This window comes from Colletotrichum paranaense (assembly GCF_030867605.1).
Source record: "Colletotrichum paranaense strain IMI 384185 chromosome Unknown Scaffold_22.1, whole genome shotgun sequence".
In the NCBI taxonomy this organism is placed as follows: Eukaryota; Fungi; Ascomycota; class Sordariomycetes; order Glomerellales; family Glomerellaceae; genus Colletotrichum; species Colletotrichum paranaense.
In genome coordinates, this window is record NW_026848980.1 from 484,567 (window position 1) to 501,957 (window position 17,391).

The 17,391-nt window shown below is 51.8% G+C and overlaps 9 protein-coding genes across 9 annotated transcripts; 4 read left to right on the top strand and 5 right to left on the bottom strand.

The window, feature by feature from the left end:
- Nucleotides 1–109: 109 nt before the first annotated feature.
- Nucleotides 110–2,310, bottom strand: CPAR01_16074 (cytochrome P450 2D18; the record flags this gene model as incomplete). Its single annotated transcript, XM_060500319.1, has 8 exons — nt 110–573; nt 641–699; nt 746–1,224; nt 1,286–1,309; nt 1,389–1,524; nt 1,597–1,881; nt 1,961–2,146; nt 2,210–2,310. The coding sequence occupies 8 exons, from the start codon at nt 2,308–2,310 to the stop codon at nt 110–112; spliced, it is 1,734 nt and encodes a 577-aa protein (XP_060341136.1).
- A 649-nt stretch (nt 2,311–2,959) lies between these two features.
- Nucleotides 2,960–5,572, top strand: CPAR01_16075 (uncharacterized protein; the record flags this gene model as incomplete). The annotated part of the gene is made up of 3 exons (XM_060500320.1): nt 2,960–3,023; nt 3,219–3,663; nt 3,730–5,572. 3 exons carry the CDS (start codon nt 2,960–2,962, stop codon nt 5,570–5,572), a joined length of 2,352 nt encoding a protein of 783 aa, XP_060341137.1.
- A 528-nt stretch (nt 5,573–6,100) lies between these two features.
- On the top strand, nt 6,101–7,192 carry CPAR01_16076 (fumarylacetoacetate hydrolase domain-containing protein 2A; the record flags this gene model as incomplete). Its single annotated transcript, XM_060500321.1, has 4 exons — nt 6,101–6,295; nt 6,372–6,717; nt 6,802–6,922; nt 6,991–7,192. 4 exons carry the CDS (start codon nt 6,101–6,103, stop codon nt 7,190–7,192), a joined length of 864 nt encoding a protein of 287 aa, XP_060341138.1.
- A 373-nt stretch (nt 7,193–7,565) lies between these two features.
- Nucleotides 7,566–8,519, bottom strand: CPAR01_16077 (uncharacterized protein; the record flags this gene model as incomplete). The annotated part of the gene is made up of 3 exons (XM_060500322.1): nt 7,566–8,120; nt 8,190–8,401; nt 8,465–8,519. 3 exons carry the CDS (start codon nt 8,517–8,519, stop codon nt 7,566–7,568), a joined length of 822 nt encoding a protein of 273 aa, XP_060341139.1.
- Nucleotides 8,520–9,002: 483 nt separating this feature from the next.
- On the top strand, nt 9,003–10,107 carry CPAR01_16078 (3-oxoacyl-(acyl-carrier-protein) reductase; the record flags this gene model as incomplete). Its single annotated transcript, XM_060500323.1, has 6 exons — nt 9,003–9,044; nt 9,133–9,235; nt 9,307–9,473; nt 9,547–9,791; nt 9,853–10,016; nt 10,070–10,107. 6 exons carry the CDS (start codon nt 9,003–9,005, stop codon nt 10,105–10,107), a joined length of 759 nt encoding a protein of 252 aa, XP_060341140.1.
- Nucleotides 10,108–10,880: 773 nt separating this feature from the next.
- Nucleotides 10,881–11,390, top strand: CPAR01_16079 (cupin domain-containing protein; the record flags this gene model as incomplete). The annotated part of the gene is made up of 1 exon (XM_060500324.1): nt 10,881–11,390. One exon carries the CDS (start codon nt 10,881–10,883, stop codon nt 11,388–11,390), a length of 510 nt encoding a protein of 169 aa, XP_060341141.1.
- Nucleotides 11,391–11,806: 416 nt separating this feature from the next.
- CPAR01_16080 (uncharacterized protein) lies at nt 11,807–12,343 on the bottom strand (the record flags this gene model as incomplete). Its single annotated transcript, XM_060500325.1, has 1 exon — nt 11,807–12,343. One exon carries the CDS (start codon nt 12,341–12,343, stop codon nt 11,807–11,809), a length of 537 nt encoding a protein of 178 aa, XP_060341142.1.
- A 2,736-nt stretch (nt 12,344–15,079) lies between these two features.
- Nucleotides 15,080–16,271, bottom strand: CPAR01_16081 (uncharacterized protein; the record flags this gene model as incomplete). Its single annotated transcript, XM_060500326.1, has 2 exons — nt 15,080–16,164; nt 16,226–16,271. The coding sequence occupies 2 exons, from the start codon at nt 16,269–16,271 to the stop codon at nt 15,080–15,082; spliced, it is 1,131 nt and encodes a 376-aa protein (XP_060341143.1).
- Nucleotides 16,272–16,782: 511 nt separating this feature from the next.
- CPAR01_16082 (uncharacterized protein) lies at nt 16,783–16,953 on the bottom strand (the record flags this gene model as incomplete). The annotated part of the gene is made up of 1 exon (XM_060500327.1): nt 16,783–16,953. The coding sequence occupies one exon, from the start codon at nt 16,951–16,953 to the stop codon at nt 16,783–16,785; it is 171 nt and encodes a 56-aa protein (XP_060341144.1).
- Between the last annotated feature and the right edge of the window lie 438 nt (nt 16,954–17,391).

Sequence of the window (17,391 nt, forward strand, 5' to 3'; positions counted from 1 at the left end):
TCCTCTACAGCATGGCTTGTTACCCGTATCGTTTGCTAAGTCTAGAAGTCACACTGGCATCGTCGGAACCACCAGGCCGAACCGCCAATTTGAGTCTCTTATGGTCAAGTCAGTCATACTGAGCCAACAAAGCCTCAGCCTCCTTGAACTCCCGTCGGATCGTCTCAATATGAGCCTGACTCCTCGGTGTAATCCGAACATGAAACTCCAAAGGCGCCTGCAAAATCCCAGGATTATACGCATGCGGATCCAGAAGCACAACCTTGCCTGTGACAGGGTCCACTGGCTCAGCAAACTCGAAAGCCCAAAGAAGCTTGGAGGCGATACGCCACATGTTGCGCTCCGCGAGGTGGATGCCGGGACAGATGCGACGGCCTGCGCCGTAGTTGTAGTGGTCTCTGTTCTCCCACTCCGGGCTGCCTGCGTAGTCGTTGGCTAGCTTGGGGTGCTTGAGGTACCTGTCCGGATCGAATCGCTCTGCGTCGGGGTAGTTTTCTTCGGTGTGATGGAGAGCCCAGGTGGGTATGAATATTGTTGAGTCTTTTGGGATCAACATGCCATTGTGTTCATCATCTTTAGACACGTTCTCGTTAGTACTACTGTTGGTTGGAGAATGAAGTGTCTGGTATCATGAACGAACCTTGGCGAACTTTGTGCGGAAGGGCAGTGACAGCACTGGATGTTTCCGCATGATTAGTTCTATAAATGCTTCCACGAGAGATGACAAAGTGGCGAGAAGACTTACACCGGACGCCAGCGCATACCCTCCTTAACGATGCAGTTCACATAAGGTAGCTCCGAAAAGTCATCCCAGCGAGGAGACCGACCACTCCCACAAGCCTCATCAATCTCAACCTGTGCTTTCCTCTGGACATCAGAATGCAGCGCAAAAGCGAGGACCAGAGTCAAAAGTTGCGCGGCAGTGGTATCGGCACCACCCTCGATGATTTCCCCCATGAGATTGGTAAAGGCGTGCTGGCTGATCTGTTCGGGCCAACCCTTCTCCTCGTACTCGTCAAGCAGGCCGTCGATGATGCAGTTTCGTCTCTCTCCGCGCGCGCGACGCTCTTCGACGAGTCGACGTGCTTTGGACCAGGTTGCGTCCATTGTCTTACCGGCGTCGAGTGCGCGGCGTTTCCAGAAGGCCATTGAGGAGGGGATGTATCGCAGGAAGGTGAAGACGTCTACCGGAGGGGCGGCTCCAGGCTCCATTGATGCTGTCCACTATGAGGCTTCACGTTAGTACACTGATGTCTGCCTGTGTGCCATGCAAAATTTATCTCACCTTTGCCATTACATCGTAGACTCCCTAGATCTGTATATTAGCTCGGACTTCACAACGAAAGGGGGCCAAGCTAAGCGTCACTGCATTTATTGAAATAGCTTACATATCCCCAGAAAGAGTTCATATCGGGAGCTCTAAAGCCGTATGTGATGGATGTTACCACTGAAGCAGTGTATCTTCGGATCTCGTTGAAGAACCCCTCAGGTTTGTCTAGAAGGCGAGTCATTAAGACCGTGGCCCTTTCACAAACATGTCAGCAACCATGAAAAGACAACTCAGAAAAAAGAGTCTGATGTCTGTTGGTAGCTTACTCTGCCTCTTGAACTCGAAAGTGTTGCTCGTCAAGCCTCTTTGGAGAGAAGTTGTGCGAGATCACCTTGCGTTTAGACCGCCATGTCGTGTCCATCTGCTCGAGAGCGAGGTGGTCACCGTGTGTGAGTAGTCTCCCCACATAACTAGGAGGTCGATCGGAGTAAATGCTGCCTTTCTCTACGAGAAGCTTATGGATAGCCTCACGGTCACACAGGACGATGATTGAGGATGGTCCAACTTTCAAGGAGAAAATTGATCCGTATTGAAGTGCCCATTCTCGCAACCTGGACCGTTGAATATGCTCAGCTTACGCGTCCCATGAAGTGATAATATTTGACTGAATTAGGATGCAGGCTTACTCACTGCTTGTAAAGCCCTGTTATGGGAATCTGATGAGAGTTTCCGAGGACTGGCAGTGTGGGTGGTCCAGGTGGCATCCGCGGATCTCGTTTTCCTATCTGCAAAGTCTTATGCAGCAAGACGCCGAAAATGAGAGTTATAATTGCAAGTTGCCACATCTCAATCAATTTCAAGATATCTACTGAGCTACTTCATCATTGGAACGAGTAGCCTCCATTGCTTTTGTACACGCCCATCCATACTACCCTACACCTCTGGTGTCGACCAACACCCGTGAAGTTAACATCTACAACCTCGTTAGCAATGCTCTTACACTGATTGGACCCGGACGAATCTCCATCTGTCAAAGGCATGGTGTTCCTGAACGAAATTTGTCCGGCGGGGTACATACTGTGAGAGAATCAGTCCGGGGGCGGGGAACCGGCTCCTACGGGAACCCCGCGTTTCTCATCTACCAACCAACATGTCTTGCCATATTCTTATTCGTTATAGCGTGAGATCAGGAATGGTCCTTGGCCCTTGGCCGTTGAGCTGCCCCCCCAACGTCTAGCAGCTTTCCCCGGATTTGCAAGATGCCAGATGCCAGAACGGGCTTGGCTTTGGGGCCAGGATCCGGACAACTATGGGGTCTTGTTCCCCGCAACCCGGTCCAGCCGCGGCCCCAGCCGGTATGAGTGGCAGCGGAGCTTTCCACGTCATTTTGCAGCACTTATTGGGGGGCTTTGTGAAACTGGCTGACCCACCATAGGTGCCGCAAAAGCACCAAACAAGATCGCGTCCCCTGCGGACCCCTTCCAGACTGGTTGAATGCACACGATCTTGACTTCCTACACAGTTGCTTGGCCTTCAGTGACCTACTTGACCATGGTATCTGATGGTGATAGAGATACGGGAGTGCCATCTCCGAGCCGTACTCAGGAGGGCGTCACTCAGGAGGGCGAGATATCAGATCTTGCTTGCAAATCATGCAAGAGGTGAGAGAGATCGTCTGTCTCTTCGCCCATGTTTACAGCACCACAATTGACTGACACTTCCCTGATTGGGAATTTAGGAGGAAAGCAAAATGGTAGGTCATTTCATACTTTAGCTTTTACTCTCTTCCAGCGCTCACCTGCATGTATCCGTGTGGTCTAACAATACCAGTGATCGTCTTTTACCAAGCTGTACACTCTGCGAGAGGAATTCCCAGGCGTGCGATTATCCATCAACGCGACTAAAACCAGGCCCAAAGACAGGTACCGCACTAGCACTGTAAATTGAGCTCCATGTCTGAGCCGGCTGACAGCGAACTACCAAGGCTCACGACATCGTAAGCGGCGGCGATTAAGCAGCAGTCTCGCTCATGTTGACGAAGAACAGCATGTCGAGGCGGAGGACGACGCCCTCTCCGTGAGACCGGAAGTCTGCTCGAGATCACTGCCCGCTGTTGAACCACAACTCCTTGACTTCCTTTCTACGGGGCTTACAGACCACGATGACTTGGCCAGTCTTCACTCGGACTCTTCGTACATTTCAGATACGCGCTTCGTTCGCGCCATCAGCTTGTCCGCCCTTGTCCATCCATCTCACGACGTAAACTTGACGCCCCCTTCGAGTGTCCCCTCGCCGAACCGTCGCGGCTTCTTCTTGCAACTTGCCGGCGCTCAAAACACATTGCAGCAGGTATGCGAGTCGCTGACCTTGTCAATCGCATCGCTGCAAACATTGTGAGAGGATCAAGCTTTCACTAATTAATATAGACGGCTTCGCCTGGTCACTAACATCTCCTTCAGGACCGACGCATATTTCGACAACATGACTGCATTCTCACTCTTCCATCAACCTTCATTCGGAGACAAGGTCCAGGGAATCAAGAATGCATTTCACCTCAAGGCGCTATTGGCATCAATGTTCTCCTTCTCAGCTCGTTTCGCCACAGCTCCCGATGCAGAGTCTCCGCCAACAATGGAAGCCTACAGCGGCCCAAGCCATGAGCAACTACACAAATCGGCAATGGGTTTCGTCAACGAGGCAATCGAAGAACACGACGACAAGCCCCCGCCACTTTGCATCCTCCAGGCTCTCATATTATGCACCTTCTATGAGCTCACAAGAGGCGTCCGCGGTCGCGCATGGCGAATGCTGGGCAACTGCGTCAGAATCGCCTACGAGCAACGACTTCATCTTGTTGACAGCATCACGCAAGCCAGACCTCAGCCAGGAACGTCTGGCGTCGCTCAATGGTCGGCGATGGAGGAGAGGCGCCGCAGCTGGTGGGCCATCTGGCAGATGGACATATTCGCCTCGACGGTGCACAGGTTGCCCACCGCGATTGACCAGAGCGTAGGCATGAACGAGAATCACCTCCCGGTGCCAGACGTGATGTGGTTTCAAAACACGTACCAACCGAGCTGTCCGCTTGATCCTGCTCCATTGGAGCGGGCGAAGAAGCTTAGCAAGTCTGGGAACACCAGCGATGTCGCGTGGTTCATCGTTCTCAATTCTATCATGCGTAACGCTCAGGTTCTGGCTCGCGGCAACCTTCACAGTGTGCTTTCGGACCTCAGTCCCGCACCGGGAGCCGATTCTCGGCCTCTCAAGCAGTATCTCCACGGATCATTCCGCAAAAGGCAGTCGGCAGAAGATGGGCAACAGCTACCCGTTCTCATCGGAGCTCTCAAGCAGACTGTCGCGCTACTACCAAGATCACTCACATACCAAGGGGCTCAATTAGACTTCAAGTCCACGGGTATTTCGTCGAGCAGCGATTGCCCTCAGCCGCCATCCGAGAGACATTCGAATGCTTCACAGCACGCAATCTACCTCATGATCCAGCTAGCACGATTCATGATCTACCACCATTTCGCATTTAACGAGATCTTACTAGGCACAATTTTCTCAGAAACAGACAGTCCTCCTTCATTTGGGTGGACATCGTCATCCAAGGATGAAAAGGAGAGGCTGTCCAACTCAGAAGGCCTCCGGAACTGTCTCGAGGCATCAGACGACATCCATTCCATCGTCAGCCGCTCTTCAGAAACACACATACAATGGACGAACCCATTCTTGGCGAGCACCGTATGGCTCGCCGCCTCATTACAGGTCCTTCGCAAAGTGTTTGCACCGTCGACGTGTAACGAGGCATCGGAGATGAAGATCAAGGAGCTCCGTGCAGTATGTCAGAAATATACCGACTTTTGGGGAACGCCTGAAAGTCTCTTACAAAATCTTGATTCGTTGGAGGAACGGCTAGCACAGAAAAAGGCAGAGATTGCGGCGATCGAAGCGACTCACATGCTAGGCTGCGCATCATATCAACACGCTGGACATCATACCTCCGCCTTCAACGGAACGAGTTCATTGCAGAACTTTGGTCTCATGATGGGGCCTGAGCTGGACCAGAACTCTTTGTTCACATCCGTAGGGCCGGGACACCAAGGCCAAGACGTGCCCACACCAATGTCGCCGCGTAACGCTTCAACCGCCCATGCCAATTGGTTTGTTGACGGGCAGCAAGATGGCGCGGAGGGTACTACAGATCGATTAGGGATTCCCGGTCTCAATGCTTCGGATGAGTTTGCCGGATTTCCGGAGGGTGACCCGGAGCTGAGCTTCTTCATGTCTACCTTATTGTAATGAGTGCGTGATACCCCTTGTCAGATCGAGGATAGATTTAAGTCTCCAAGGGAGTCAGCGTTGAATTCTGGAATCGATTTTCTTGGAAGTCGTGATAAGGTTGCTTGAGGTTCTTTTCACAAGGCGTGACTGCCGCCGGGCTAGGCTGGCTTGACGTATTTCTACTCCAGGTCGACCGAGTACAGTATGCAACTGTGTGCGCCCTTCAGTCTTTCTCAGTAGAATTACCCAGTGAAAAGGAATAAATCTCTGTGTTTCCGGTCAAATGCTAAACTAGTTTGGGCTGCAGTGCGACGGACGGACTGATTCTATGCAAATCTGTCTCAATCCCACATACCGGTCTAATACGAATCAACGAGAAATAGGTTGTGACATGGGAAATAGGCTGTGTGCTTTGCGCATTTTGAATTCCGAGGATCAATTCATCTCACCATAAACCTTCTTCATTCGAGTACCAGTCTTCGTAGCCATTCACAGCTTCAAGCCAGAGCCTCACAATCACGACCTACCATAACACCACGATACAAGATGAGCCCTTCGTGGACACACTTGGTGCGCTTCGTCGCTGAAGAAGACAATGAGATACACCTAGGCCAGATCGACGCCAGCCAGTATCCTGATGTGGGACTAGCGACACTGGAAGGCCAGAAGGTCAAAGCCAACATCGTAGTTGGAGACGTATTTGATGGGCGTGTCACAGAAGATGTCTTGCACATTGAACACGTAAGTTCCGCTATATCTTACCATCTGTGGTTGCTTGGTTTGCAGGTTTACTGAGAAGATTGTTAACGACCTCTAGCTTCTATCACCCGTCACCGCCGACCAAGTCCCAATCATCCGATGCATGGGACTCAACTACCGCGACCACGCCAAGGAAGCCAATATGCCCATCCCCGAGGTCCCCGTCCTCTTCATCAAGCCGAGGACAGCTTTGACTGGCCCGCACCCATCCACGATCAACATCCCCAAGATTTCTCAGGACGGGTCGAGCGACTACGAGGCCGAGCTTTCTCTGGTTCTCTCAAAGTCTGGCCGTGATATCTCAGAGGAAGAGGCTATGGAATACGTGCTTGGGTATACTTGTAGCAACGACGTCAGCGCCCGGAAGCAGCAGTTCAAGAACAGCCAGTGGTCTTTTTCGAAAGGTGGGTTGTGAAGATTTCGCGAATGGGACATTCATGAAGGGCAAGTCGCTCACTTCAGGATTCGGATGCTGACATTTCACATAGGTCTGGATGGATCTTGTCCCATAGGGCCTGTCCTGGTTGCAAAATCCGCCATTAAAGACCCCCATTCTCTACAGATTCAAGCCATCTACAACGATCAGGTCGTCCAAGACTCCAACACGAAGTAAGTTTTCAGTACTCCTTGCACTGATACGAGCGGGCGTCACAGGTGAATGCTGACTTGATGAAAAGGGAGATGATCTTTACCATCCCACAGATGATTTCGTTTCTGTCACAGGGTACGACTTTGGAGAAGGGCACAATCATCATGACGGGCACTGGTCCTGGTATTGGCGTGATGAGGGACCCGCCCATCACACTCCATGACGGAGATGACATGAGGATTGAGATTTCTGAGATTGGCACTCTTGTCAACCGTGTTCGGTATGAGTGAAGTGGTCATCTAAAGATGTGCTTTGGAGATTCAGATACAAGGCCGGGTTAGACTTAGACATGGTTAAATCCCAAATCCATCGAACTTACGGTCGCAACATGTCTCTAACGACTTTCGTGACTCCCGAAGAGCGAAGTAATTACGTGGTAATTCACCTATGACTTACCCAGGCTCATTTCGAGGTCCATTCAAGCCTGCGAAGCAGATGATGGCTCTCAAAATCACATTTTACATCACTTCCCCAGTCTATCCTTGGTAGCGCACACTAATATAAGCACCGAATCGTGGAAACCCACCCATGCTAATATTTACCAGCTATCTCGACATCAGCTTAAAACGACGTGAGTTTATTTCAATAGTTCAACGAGGGATCTCAACTACCGGGTGCCACGCCAATCGTCATGCCGCCATCAACAGCAAGAACCTGACCCGTCATCCACTTCGACTCCGGCCTGCATAAAAACACAACAACATCAGCAATATCCCCCGCCGTCCCTAATCGAGGCCACGGCGTCGCCTTCTTCATCAGCTTGTGTATCCCAGCATCCTCAAGATTCCCCCTCGCCAGCCCCGTCGCCACGACGCCCGGCGCTACGCAGTTGATGTTGATGTAGTCCTTGGCATGGTCCAAAGCACCAGCTCTCGTCATGTGGTTGACCGCAGCTTTTGTCGCGGAGTAGGCCACCTCTCCCGGAAACCCGACGACGCCCGCGCAGGACGAGATGTTGACGATGCGTCCGCGGCTGCCCCATGCAGGGTCGAGGTCTTGCTGGAGGAACTGGCGGATGGCAAGACGGCACATTTTTGCGGTGCCGAGGGTGTTTACGGCCGACATTCGTTCCCATAGCTCGTCGGATTCGTCTGCGAAGAGGTGGAATGGGGCCCAGTACCCTGCGCAGTTGATGAGTATGTCGAGGCGGCCGAACTTCTGCAAACTTGAGTTAGTTGAGACCTAGAGGGAATGAGGGCTGCAGATCTGGGGAAGTTTATAGCTCACCTCATTTGACTTCTTGAAAACATCCTCGACGACTTTGGTGTCTGTGATGTCACCCGGGAAGAAGATGGCCTCGCCTCCCGCGGCGGAAATCACCTCTGCTGTCGTCTTGTCGATGTCTTCTTCGTAGCCTTTGGAGTTTGGCAGGTCATGAAGATCAAAGGAAACGATTTTGACTCCGAGAGACGCAAGCTGGATGGCGATTGATCTTCCGACTGCAGAAGTCACGATCGTCAACATGTGTTGTTGCTACCCTGCTACCTAGAGGCGGGACTCACTGCCAGATGAGGAGCCTGTGACCAACGCCACTTTCCCATCCAATTGTCTTGCCATCTTTGCAAAACTTTGAATCTGAGAAAGCGAGAAGTCTTTGTTAGAGTCTCGGATTGCTGCTGTTGAGCGAGGTAGAAGTGGTTTTCGTGTAATTGAAATCGCGGTAGTTCTAAGAATCAGTTTGCAAGACACTACGGTGTGGCGTTAGAGGTGTGTGTCTGTTGTTGCAACTTTTAAATCACTTCAAAGTCAGAACTTATGCAATTCAAATGGACTTTCAACTTCAGCAATGTGTGGTTCATGTCCTGTCTTGGCCGGCATTCGAAAGTTAGGCCGAATATCAGTCCGCAGTGAGACGGCAGGCTGAATACGGCGCAATTATCGACCAACACAACCAGGGTGTTGCTTGGATAACGGCTACTCCAACGACCCTTAAGATGCCTTTCGATACGCAAAAATATTACGGCAAAACGAGCACGAGTTTGTGTCTCATCTCGAGTATTTCGCTGTGCATGCGCCGATTAGGCAAACCTCGGATTCGTCATGTTCGCGCGTAAGGTGTTCTGCGTCACCGGTGCCGCATCGGTAAAGCTTCCCGAACTAACCCAGTGTTATCAATTGGTGCTTCAGTTATGATTTCCCAGTGCGATAGCTGATTCATACAAATTTCTAGGGTATAGGTCGATCTACTGCAATAATACTAGCGCAAAGAGGCGCTGCTGCTCTCGCGGTCAGCGACGTGAATGCAGCGGGTTTAGATGAGACCGTCAGAGAGTGTGAGGTCCTCTGTGCCATACCACTTCAGCTGAACCGCGAAGATGAACCAGCTACTGACAATTGAGAAAAGGCGAGAAAGCTGGGGCCAAAGTCCTAGCTTCCAAAGTCGACGTCCGCCAAGATCATGAGGTGAAGTCCTGGATCCAAGAGTCTTTCGCCAAGTTTGGCAGACTCGATGGGGCTGCCAACGTTGCTGGAGTCGCTGGCGGGACGGGATCTACAATCATTGAGACAATCGTGAGAATCGGCCCCTCCTCTCCAGAGCTCGTATCTGTCGTGATCGGTGTTCGCTGACGTCCTAGCTTCGCAGGCACAAGAAGACTGGGACAGGACCATAGGCGTCAATCTCAACGGGGTTCTCAACTGCATGCGAGCTCAACTACCGCTGTTGGCAAAACCAGGAGGAGCAATCGTCAATGTGTCAAGCACCTCCGGCCGGAGGGGTCTACCGCACAGCGCCGCGTACGCAACAAGCAAGTTCGGCGTCATTGGGTTGACAGAATCAGCCGCTGGGGAATACGCCAGGGATGGCATCCGGATCAACACGATACTGCCGTGAGTGAACTCCTCAAGTGCTACGAGAGCTTTGTGAGTCTTAACCTAAGGCTGGAATCAGCGGGCCGGTCGATACCAAGATCTTTCGAGACGGCGAGGCATTGGGACTCTTTGACTCGGACACGCTTTCCAAGAATACTTTGCTTCGCCGGATGGGCCAACCTGATGAGATCGCAAAGGTCATCTGCTTTCTCTTGAGTGAAGATGCCTCATACGTGACAGGAGGTAAGATAAAGACTGATAATGACTTGATTGGCGTAAACTTACAGGCAATGTAGCACACTGGAACGTTGACGGGGGCTATCTGGCTTGTTAGATTCGTTGATGACGGTCTTGTATGCTAGAAACACTTTGATGCTATTCAATTCATTTCCAGCCTTCAGTCAAAATTTCTCGTAAATCCATCGGCGCAGGCGTCTTCGACCACCGTCCTCATAAGGTATGCGCGCAGGGAACGACAACCAGTGTCTAGCCCATGTCCCGAGGTCTTGCAATTAAGAACTTGAGAGTTCACGAGGGGGGCTTTCGTAGGTCTCATGCTGTGATCATTCAAGTAGAACAACTTTGCAGTGTTTTATTCTCCTTCCAATGTTATGAAGAAAGCATGCGGGTCTTCAGGAATTCATATTCCTTGACCACCTGACTCATGATACGCCTCTTGATCCTATCATCACCTCCATGGAACTCCGAGCAGTAAGCCAGCAGTAAATGTCACTCTCTTACGTTCTGAGATAAAAGTTTTCTCCAGGAGTCGCAGCTTCAGCCCCGCGGGCCATGGTGCTGGACGATCGTCGCTGGAGATTCTAGCGTGACGTGTTTCCAAATACCGCCTCGTGTTAAAATTGCCAAATACAGACATTGAGGACCGTCTGCTCGAAGGGACCACAAAGCCCGACTGGTCTGAGCTGACAAATTTTGGGTTCCGGGGACAACTTTGCCAACTTTCACTGATTGGGAAACAACGCCAATGCCGTATATCCCATGTTGTGCTGCCATATTTGTATATGGATAAGCGCCGTTCCGAGCTCTTTAAACTCCAGGTAAGAAGAAGTCCCGTCTCGTGCATCAACCACCTCACTCACGTATACCATGTCCCACCACATCACAACCCACGACGCAGCCGGAAAAGCCGTCTTCTCCTACGCCTCAGGGACACGAGAATCGCACCAAGTCCCCTCGGGCTCAATTCAAGTCCTCGCCTCCACCCACAACACACCACTCGACCTCTCCAGCGAGGCAGACATTGAACAGTACAAGATCGATCGCACGCAGTTCCTGTTCCTGAGCTCGCGCGTCATCGCACCAGACAAGGGCACCTCGGCGCTCGTCACGGTCCTCAACCCTGGCGAGGAGTGGCCGATGCACAGGACCATGACGTTTGACGTGGTGTATATGCTAGAAGGCGTGGTGGAGCTGCACCTCGACTCCGGGGAGATGCGGGTCGTGAGGGCCGGCGATTCGGTCACGCAGAGGGGGACGAAGCATAAGTGGGTGAATGTCACGCCGGACGGCGGGGTAGCGAAGTGGATCGTCTTTGCGCAGGCTGCCGGGCATGTTATTCAAGCTGGAGGCTATAGTCTCTCCGATGATTGGGATTGATTGGTAAATAGCGGTGGATGAGGGGGGTAATGAAACCTGACTATATGGACAACACATATTCACTCTTTACCACTGCTAAGGGGGGTCCAGCCGCTGCTCGGACTTGGGTTGTGGATCATCATAATTGCTAATATCTCATCACAGCAACTTCAGAGACTCTTTACGGTGGAACAGGAAATGCCAAAATCGACAAAGTTAGACAGCAAAGTACTAGCATACGACAAACAACACACGGTGGTAGCGAACCCACGAGGTAAAGGCTTCGTTCTCCCCTTCCGACAATGTGATTCGATTTGAAAGTGAAAAGAATGCGATAGCAGAGTACCTTAGGTACTGCTGAGATGGTACAAATACTCAGGGTACGCCCAAACGAACCGAGTGAGCCCAGAGAAGCCATGGTCCTTCGCAACGGTGTTCTAGCTTTTCGTATCTGCACTGCCTTGCTTCAGTGCCTCATCAACAACTTTACATGGATCCGCATCCTTCTTTAGCACGTGCGAATTTTCCCAACCTTTTGCGCAATTGGGGGGCATCCAATTTATTGTTGTTTTCACGTATTGTTTGTCCTTGTTCGTCGGGTGCTTTGGGTCATCTAAGACCTTGATTTCGAAACGGACAATTCTCATGCCTGGGCGATATTTGTCTTGGCAAACCTCGTCTGGCCAACCGATTGCGTCCCACTTTTGCTTCCGTTTACCAAGATCGGTTCGGCGGTAAACGAAGGGGGCGCCTTTACATGGAAGCATGTTGGCTTTCCGAATCAATTTTGGCTCGTCGTATTCAAAACGTAAGCCCGAATTACTGGAGAAGTTGGGGTGCACCGAGATGATGACATAGTAGGGATGTTTGGGGTCTCCATCGTACCGATAGGTGCCGAGCAAACGTTCATCAGGTCCGTTTCCAGGCCACGCATCTTCTGCTTCGACTATGAAATCTTCGCCTTTGCCAGACATTTTGAGCGGAACGATGTTTTATTAAAGCCGTGGTGGGTCGAGTGGATATTGGGTGCAATCAGATAGTTTGAGGATGGAAGCTGCCTTGGGTGTCAATACTGGCTGGACAGGCAGCTTTGCCATCGCTTTTATATACTTACGACTTTCCCCGTATCTCAATTTGAAGACTCGTCATCTCAAACGGTACCATGAATACAAAGTACGGGCATCTACCGCGCGGTATTGAATATGGTAAATGCGGTAAACCTCTGCTTCGTGTCAAAGGGGTTCATCGTTGTGGAACAGTAACCGTCTTTGCTGAACGACGCGGGTGACCATCTCTTTTCAGCAACATCCTATTCAACTGACGGATAACGACTGAAGAATCATAGGAAAGTATCTTAGCTAATGTTCACAGTTCTCAGCAAGCTTCGCTAAATGGAGCATCATTCTGAAAGGCGAGGGCAATTCTGTTCAGAAATCTGAACAATCTCCACCGTTTCCCTGATCATCGAGAGACTATTCACAAAAGCCCTTTCATAGACCCGTCAGAGTTTGGCCCCATAAGCAGTAGTTTATTCCATTGAAGTGCGTTGGTTCAGCAATTCAAAAAACTTCAATAGGACGACCGTCAAGGGCAAGGAGACACCCGTGACAGCCGATAACATAATCGCCAGATATCCCCTCCATAGCTACCAGTAGCGGCCTCTCGAGTAATCCGATGGAAGAATCAAGTTGCGGGGCTGTTCGTGCATGAATCAGAGACGGTGATAAAGAGCATCATTCAAGAACGATGGAATGGGCAGTGTCGCCCTATTTTGCTCGTGGAGCTTGGCAGAGCTCCATGAATACTTGCCTAGCCAGATGGACATGCCACGAGACTTGACAGCATTGCTTACTGAACCGACTTACGAGCTTGGTACGTCCCTTGATAGACTCAGACGTATGCAATATAAGATGGAGAGCTTTCTCAGGCTCCTTGCAGGGTTCACATCGACGAGCCATGCAGCATGGCCTGCTTCACCGATGGTCTGGACGAACTCGAAGACAGACTCCCTCGATAATTAGGAAACGCTCGAGGAACGATCACGAAGCCACCTTATACAGCTTTGCTTCTCACGCATGCCGCGGAACTTTATGGAGGACGCGCTTTGTGAGAAGTCGTACTCGACGCTCTACATGCATGAGCTCATAACAACTTTCCTGACTACACGCTATGTCGCTTCGCATCTCGGGTGGAAGATTCCACTAACAAAATTGACTTCCGTTTCGCCCATGTTCGCTCATCGACTAGGTCGTATCTAGGTCCAAGGGTGATGTACTCTAGGCCACACTCACAGTCTGACTGCTAGAGAAGAGCCCCGCTCTCACCAGTGAGAGCAGCTCCTCACATCTGTTACGAGGTCTGGCAAGCCTTCCAGCGGATATATTCTTGTAGCCTATCATTGATGATGTGGCCAATTGAAAGAGTAGTGGCAGAGCGCTTGATCTGGGCTGATCACGCCCGTCATGTTTCGTGACGATATCCAAGAGGCTTCGCACACGCGTTCTCATTTGGTCAGCAGATAGGGGACAAAACATCCGTCGTCCTATGGTTCCATCTTCGCGGAAAGCTCTGCACCTCATCATTCAGTCACACCGAACCCTCTCCCATACTATTCCTCAACCGACCCGATCGCCTTGCCTCGGAGAAGATATCTCACCGAAGAAGGAGGCAGCACCTCAAACCACATCGCCAATGAGTCCTTAGCAACTCCACCAACAACCCAATCACACCCGTAATTCGGCAGGCCTCAACCCAGAAACCGAAATCCTGCTTCCCTCCCCAACCCGAGTCCCGGGAACTATCGAAAGTCCATCTCTCATTAATGGCCGCCTCATTCATTAGGCGTCTGCCGCTCAGCTCCGTGGGATGACCACCCACCATACACCACCCATGACCCCCTGCTCGTGAGGCTGACGATGATGCATATCCCTCGCCCCCACTCAAATCGGAACCCCCCTTCTCAAGTCCCGGGTCGCAACACCGTAACCTAACCCCTTTCCTTTCCTAAATGCCACCCCTCCCTGCACTGGAATCCCGGCTCCGGATCCCCGCGTGGGCCCCGGGGACATGGACCATTTTGGCGCCGCCTTAGATGGTGTGATGAGAATTGCTTTCCGACCCCCCTGACGACGGATTGTGGCGCGCGGGTTGGATATTCCAGGTCAACGTAACAATTGTTGGATCTACGAGCATTAGATATGAGGAAATGGCTCACGCTGACCATCATGTCACCATTTGATGAAACATCATCGCAAAATCAATCACGAAAACTGCGGATCAAGAGACGGAGGTGAGCGTTACCGGAGACTTTTTTTGGCGCTCATTTGATATCAAGCTTGTGTAACACACCAACAACAGAAACCCCATGAATGATTTTGCTCCTTCTCCTAAGCCGTAACACAATACCTAGACCTAAACCTCCCTTTCCAAAAAGCAAAATCCCAAGTAAAAGCTGAAAAAATAAAAGAAGACAAAAAGGGGAGACAAATTCCTCCGATCGAGCCTGCTTTCTACCCTGTAATCAAAATCCGAAATGCAATTTTGATGAACCCCCCGAAACCCATGCAGATGTCGTGACCGAAATCGAAACCTGCCGGGAGAAATGCACGTATGCTTACATGGAACATCACGCCCTACAACCAATCCGAAGCCAATTCACAAGATGAATGCAGAGGTTCCTCCATATCACACCGAATCCGTCCTTCGAGAACTCAACGCTGACCGTGGTGATGCTGAGGCGGCGGCGGAGGCGGCATGATACTGCCATCGTGATCGACCTCGACCTCAAACATGGGAATATCCTCCGCCTTGAAGTACATACCCAGGTCGTCCCCGCCGGCCGCCGAGATGGAGTACATGTCCTTGCCCAGCGCCACCTTGCGAACCTTGGCACCCAGCCCCCAAAGCCTGCCCGGCGTCATCTCCTGGGCGAGCACGTTGTCAAACGTCTGCCACTGAGACCGCACGTGGGCGAGCGCCGTCTTTTGCAGAGCCCGGTGGCTCGGCTGGCAGTTCTCGACAATCTTCTTCTCGCCGTGGCCTCTCCAGTTGACGATGAGGCGGACAGGCTTCGAGGGGGCAGTGGGGATTGCCGGAATCACGGCGGTGGTCATCGCTGCGGGAACCATACCGTGAGGTGGTGATGGGAGTCGCATGCCAGGGGGGAAGCTCCCCCGTGGGGGCGGCGGTGGTACACCGTCTGGTGCGCGGGGGAAGGTGCGTAGACGGTGGCCAGTCCAGCCTGGAGGGGGAGGGGGAGGTTGCGATATCGCGGCCATGGGGGGCGCGGGGATGTACGACGGGCGTTGTCCAGGGGCCGGGCGGCGCGTACGCGTGGTTTGTTCTGGTTCCGAGTCGACGTCTTCTTCAGAGGAGGAAGAAGAGTCGTCCTTGGTGTGCTTGCGGGATTTTCGCTTGCTCTTGCGCCGGGAGGACTTTGTCTTCTTACCCCTCCTGGAAATGATGTCGTCGTTGTCGCTGTCAGAGCCGGCAGACAGAGAGAGCATATCAGAGGCGTCCATGGTTGAGGCTTCACTGCCTGAGCTTTCAGAGTCTTCTGATCTCACGCCTCGGGGGAAGGCAAAGCCGTTGGCTTCGATGAATTGGTACACCTCCTGAGAGGATTTGGTATGGAGGTTCTCAAAGGCATCTTCCAGATCGCGACCTGTTGCTGAAAGAATCTCCTGGCGTTTACCCCGGTGGACCTTGACAGCGTAGATGGTGTATGACTTGTTAGGCTGGCGAGAGGTATAAATATCAATGACAGCACTGCGGCCAGATATCAGACGAAGATTGTCTGTAGGACGAGTTAGTTCTCGTATGTCTGACACCCCTTGAGAAGATGTGAAGATGCCTACCTATGATCTGCTCGCGCCATACAAGGCACAACGGGTTGGGAGCCATTACCGTAGATGCAGGACGTCTTGACAATGTTGTGGATTCGGTTGTATTGTTCAGCAGAACGAGCATGTGCAGTGTAAGGCGAGAAGAGACTTGATAAGGTTGGTGAAGAAGAAGAGCGAGGACGGAAGGCCAAGGACGCTTCTTATACATCACGGCTGCATCTCCGGGTCATCATCCCATAAGCAACTCAAATCGGTGGCATGCAGAGGACCCTGCAGCCTGAAAGGCGCACCTCGGGCGTACCGTAGCAGTACTTGGGCGGTTGCGTGGTCCACGAGGTATGCTCAGGGACGGCACGTTCTGACAGTGACAGAAAGGGGAAAGTGAGGCGATGGAAGTGGTAGTCTCGACATGGCACGAGTCGAAAGTCTCTAAGGACCTGAGATTTACCGAGCCGGCCGAGAAGCAAGGAATGAAGATCTCAGACCGAGCGACGGAGACAGGGAGCTTCAGCTGCTGTGCTTCCCCATGTCCATACGCGATTTGCCATCTGATCTTCGGGGTGACTTGCTCATGCTTGCGTGAGTGTTTGCCTGCCAACAAGGAACATGCGGTAACCGGAAATGGAGAGGATTGTAGTGCAAATGGAAAAAAGGAACGTTTCGATACAGTCTTCTTTTGGGCTGTACCTAGTATTGAAAGCGGCCAAGCCACTCGCTGGAAGTAGGAGTGTTTGAAGCATGTAACGAAAAGAAACAAAAGGCTTCACTCGAGCCCGATACCTGGAGATACCACCATTCGAAGGCCAAATTCAGTGTGTCTGCCCTGCTTTCGATTTTGTTTTTACCAATCACAAGCTCTAGTCGTGCTTGTCCGTCCCTTGTATATCCTGGGCCGCCCTGCATGCGGGCTGGTGGCCAGTTAACTGGTGTGGCTGGCCCCGATGCGTCTTGCACTTTTGTTCCCTCCCGTCTACTTCTGACACAAGATGCGGCTCACCTTATGCCTCCCGTTCTGCAAGGGCCACGATGACGAAGGGAATCGTGGCTAGCTAGACGACCTTTCTTGAGGACCTGAAAATAGGATATAAAAGCCAGCTGTTCGTTTTACCTGGCGGTATGTTTCGCTGGCACGAGTAGTGCAAGCAACCGGTGAAGATGCCGACCGAATTCCACTCCAA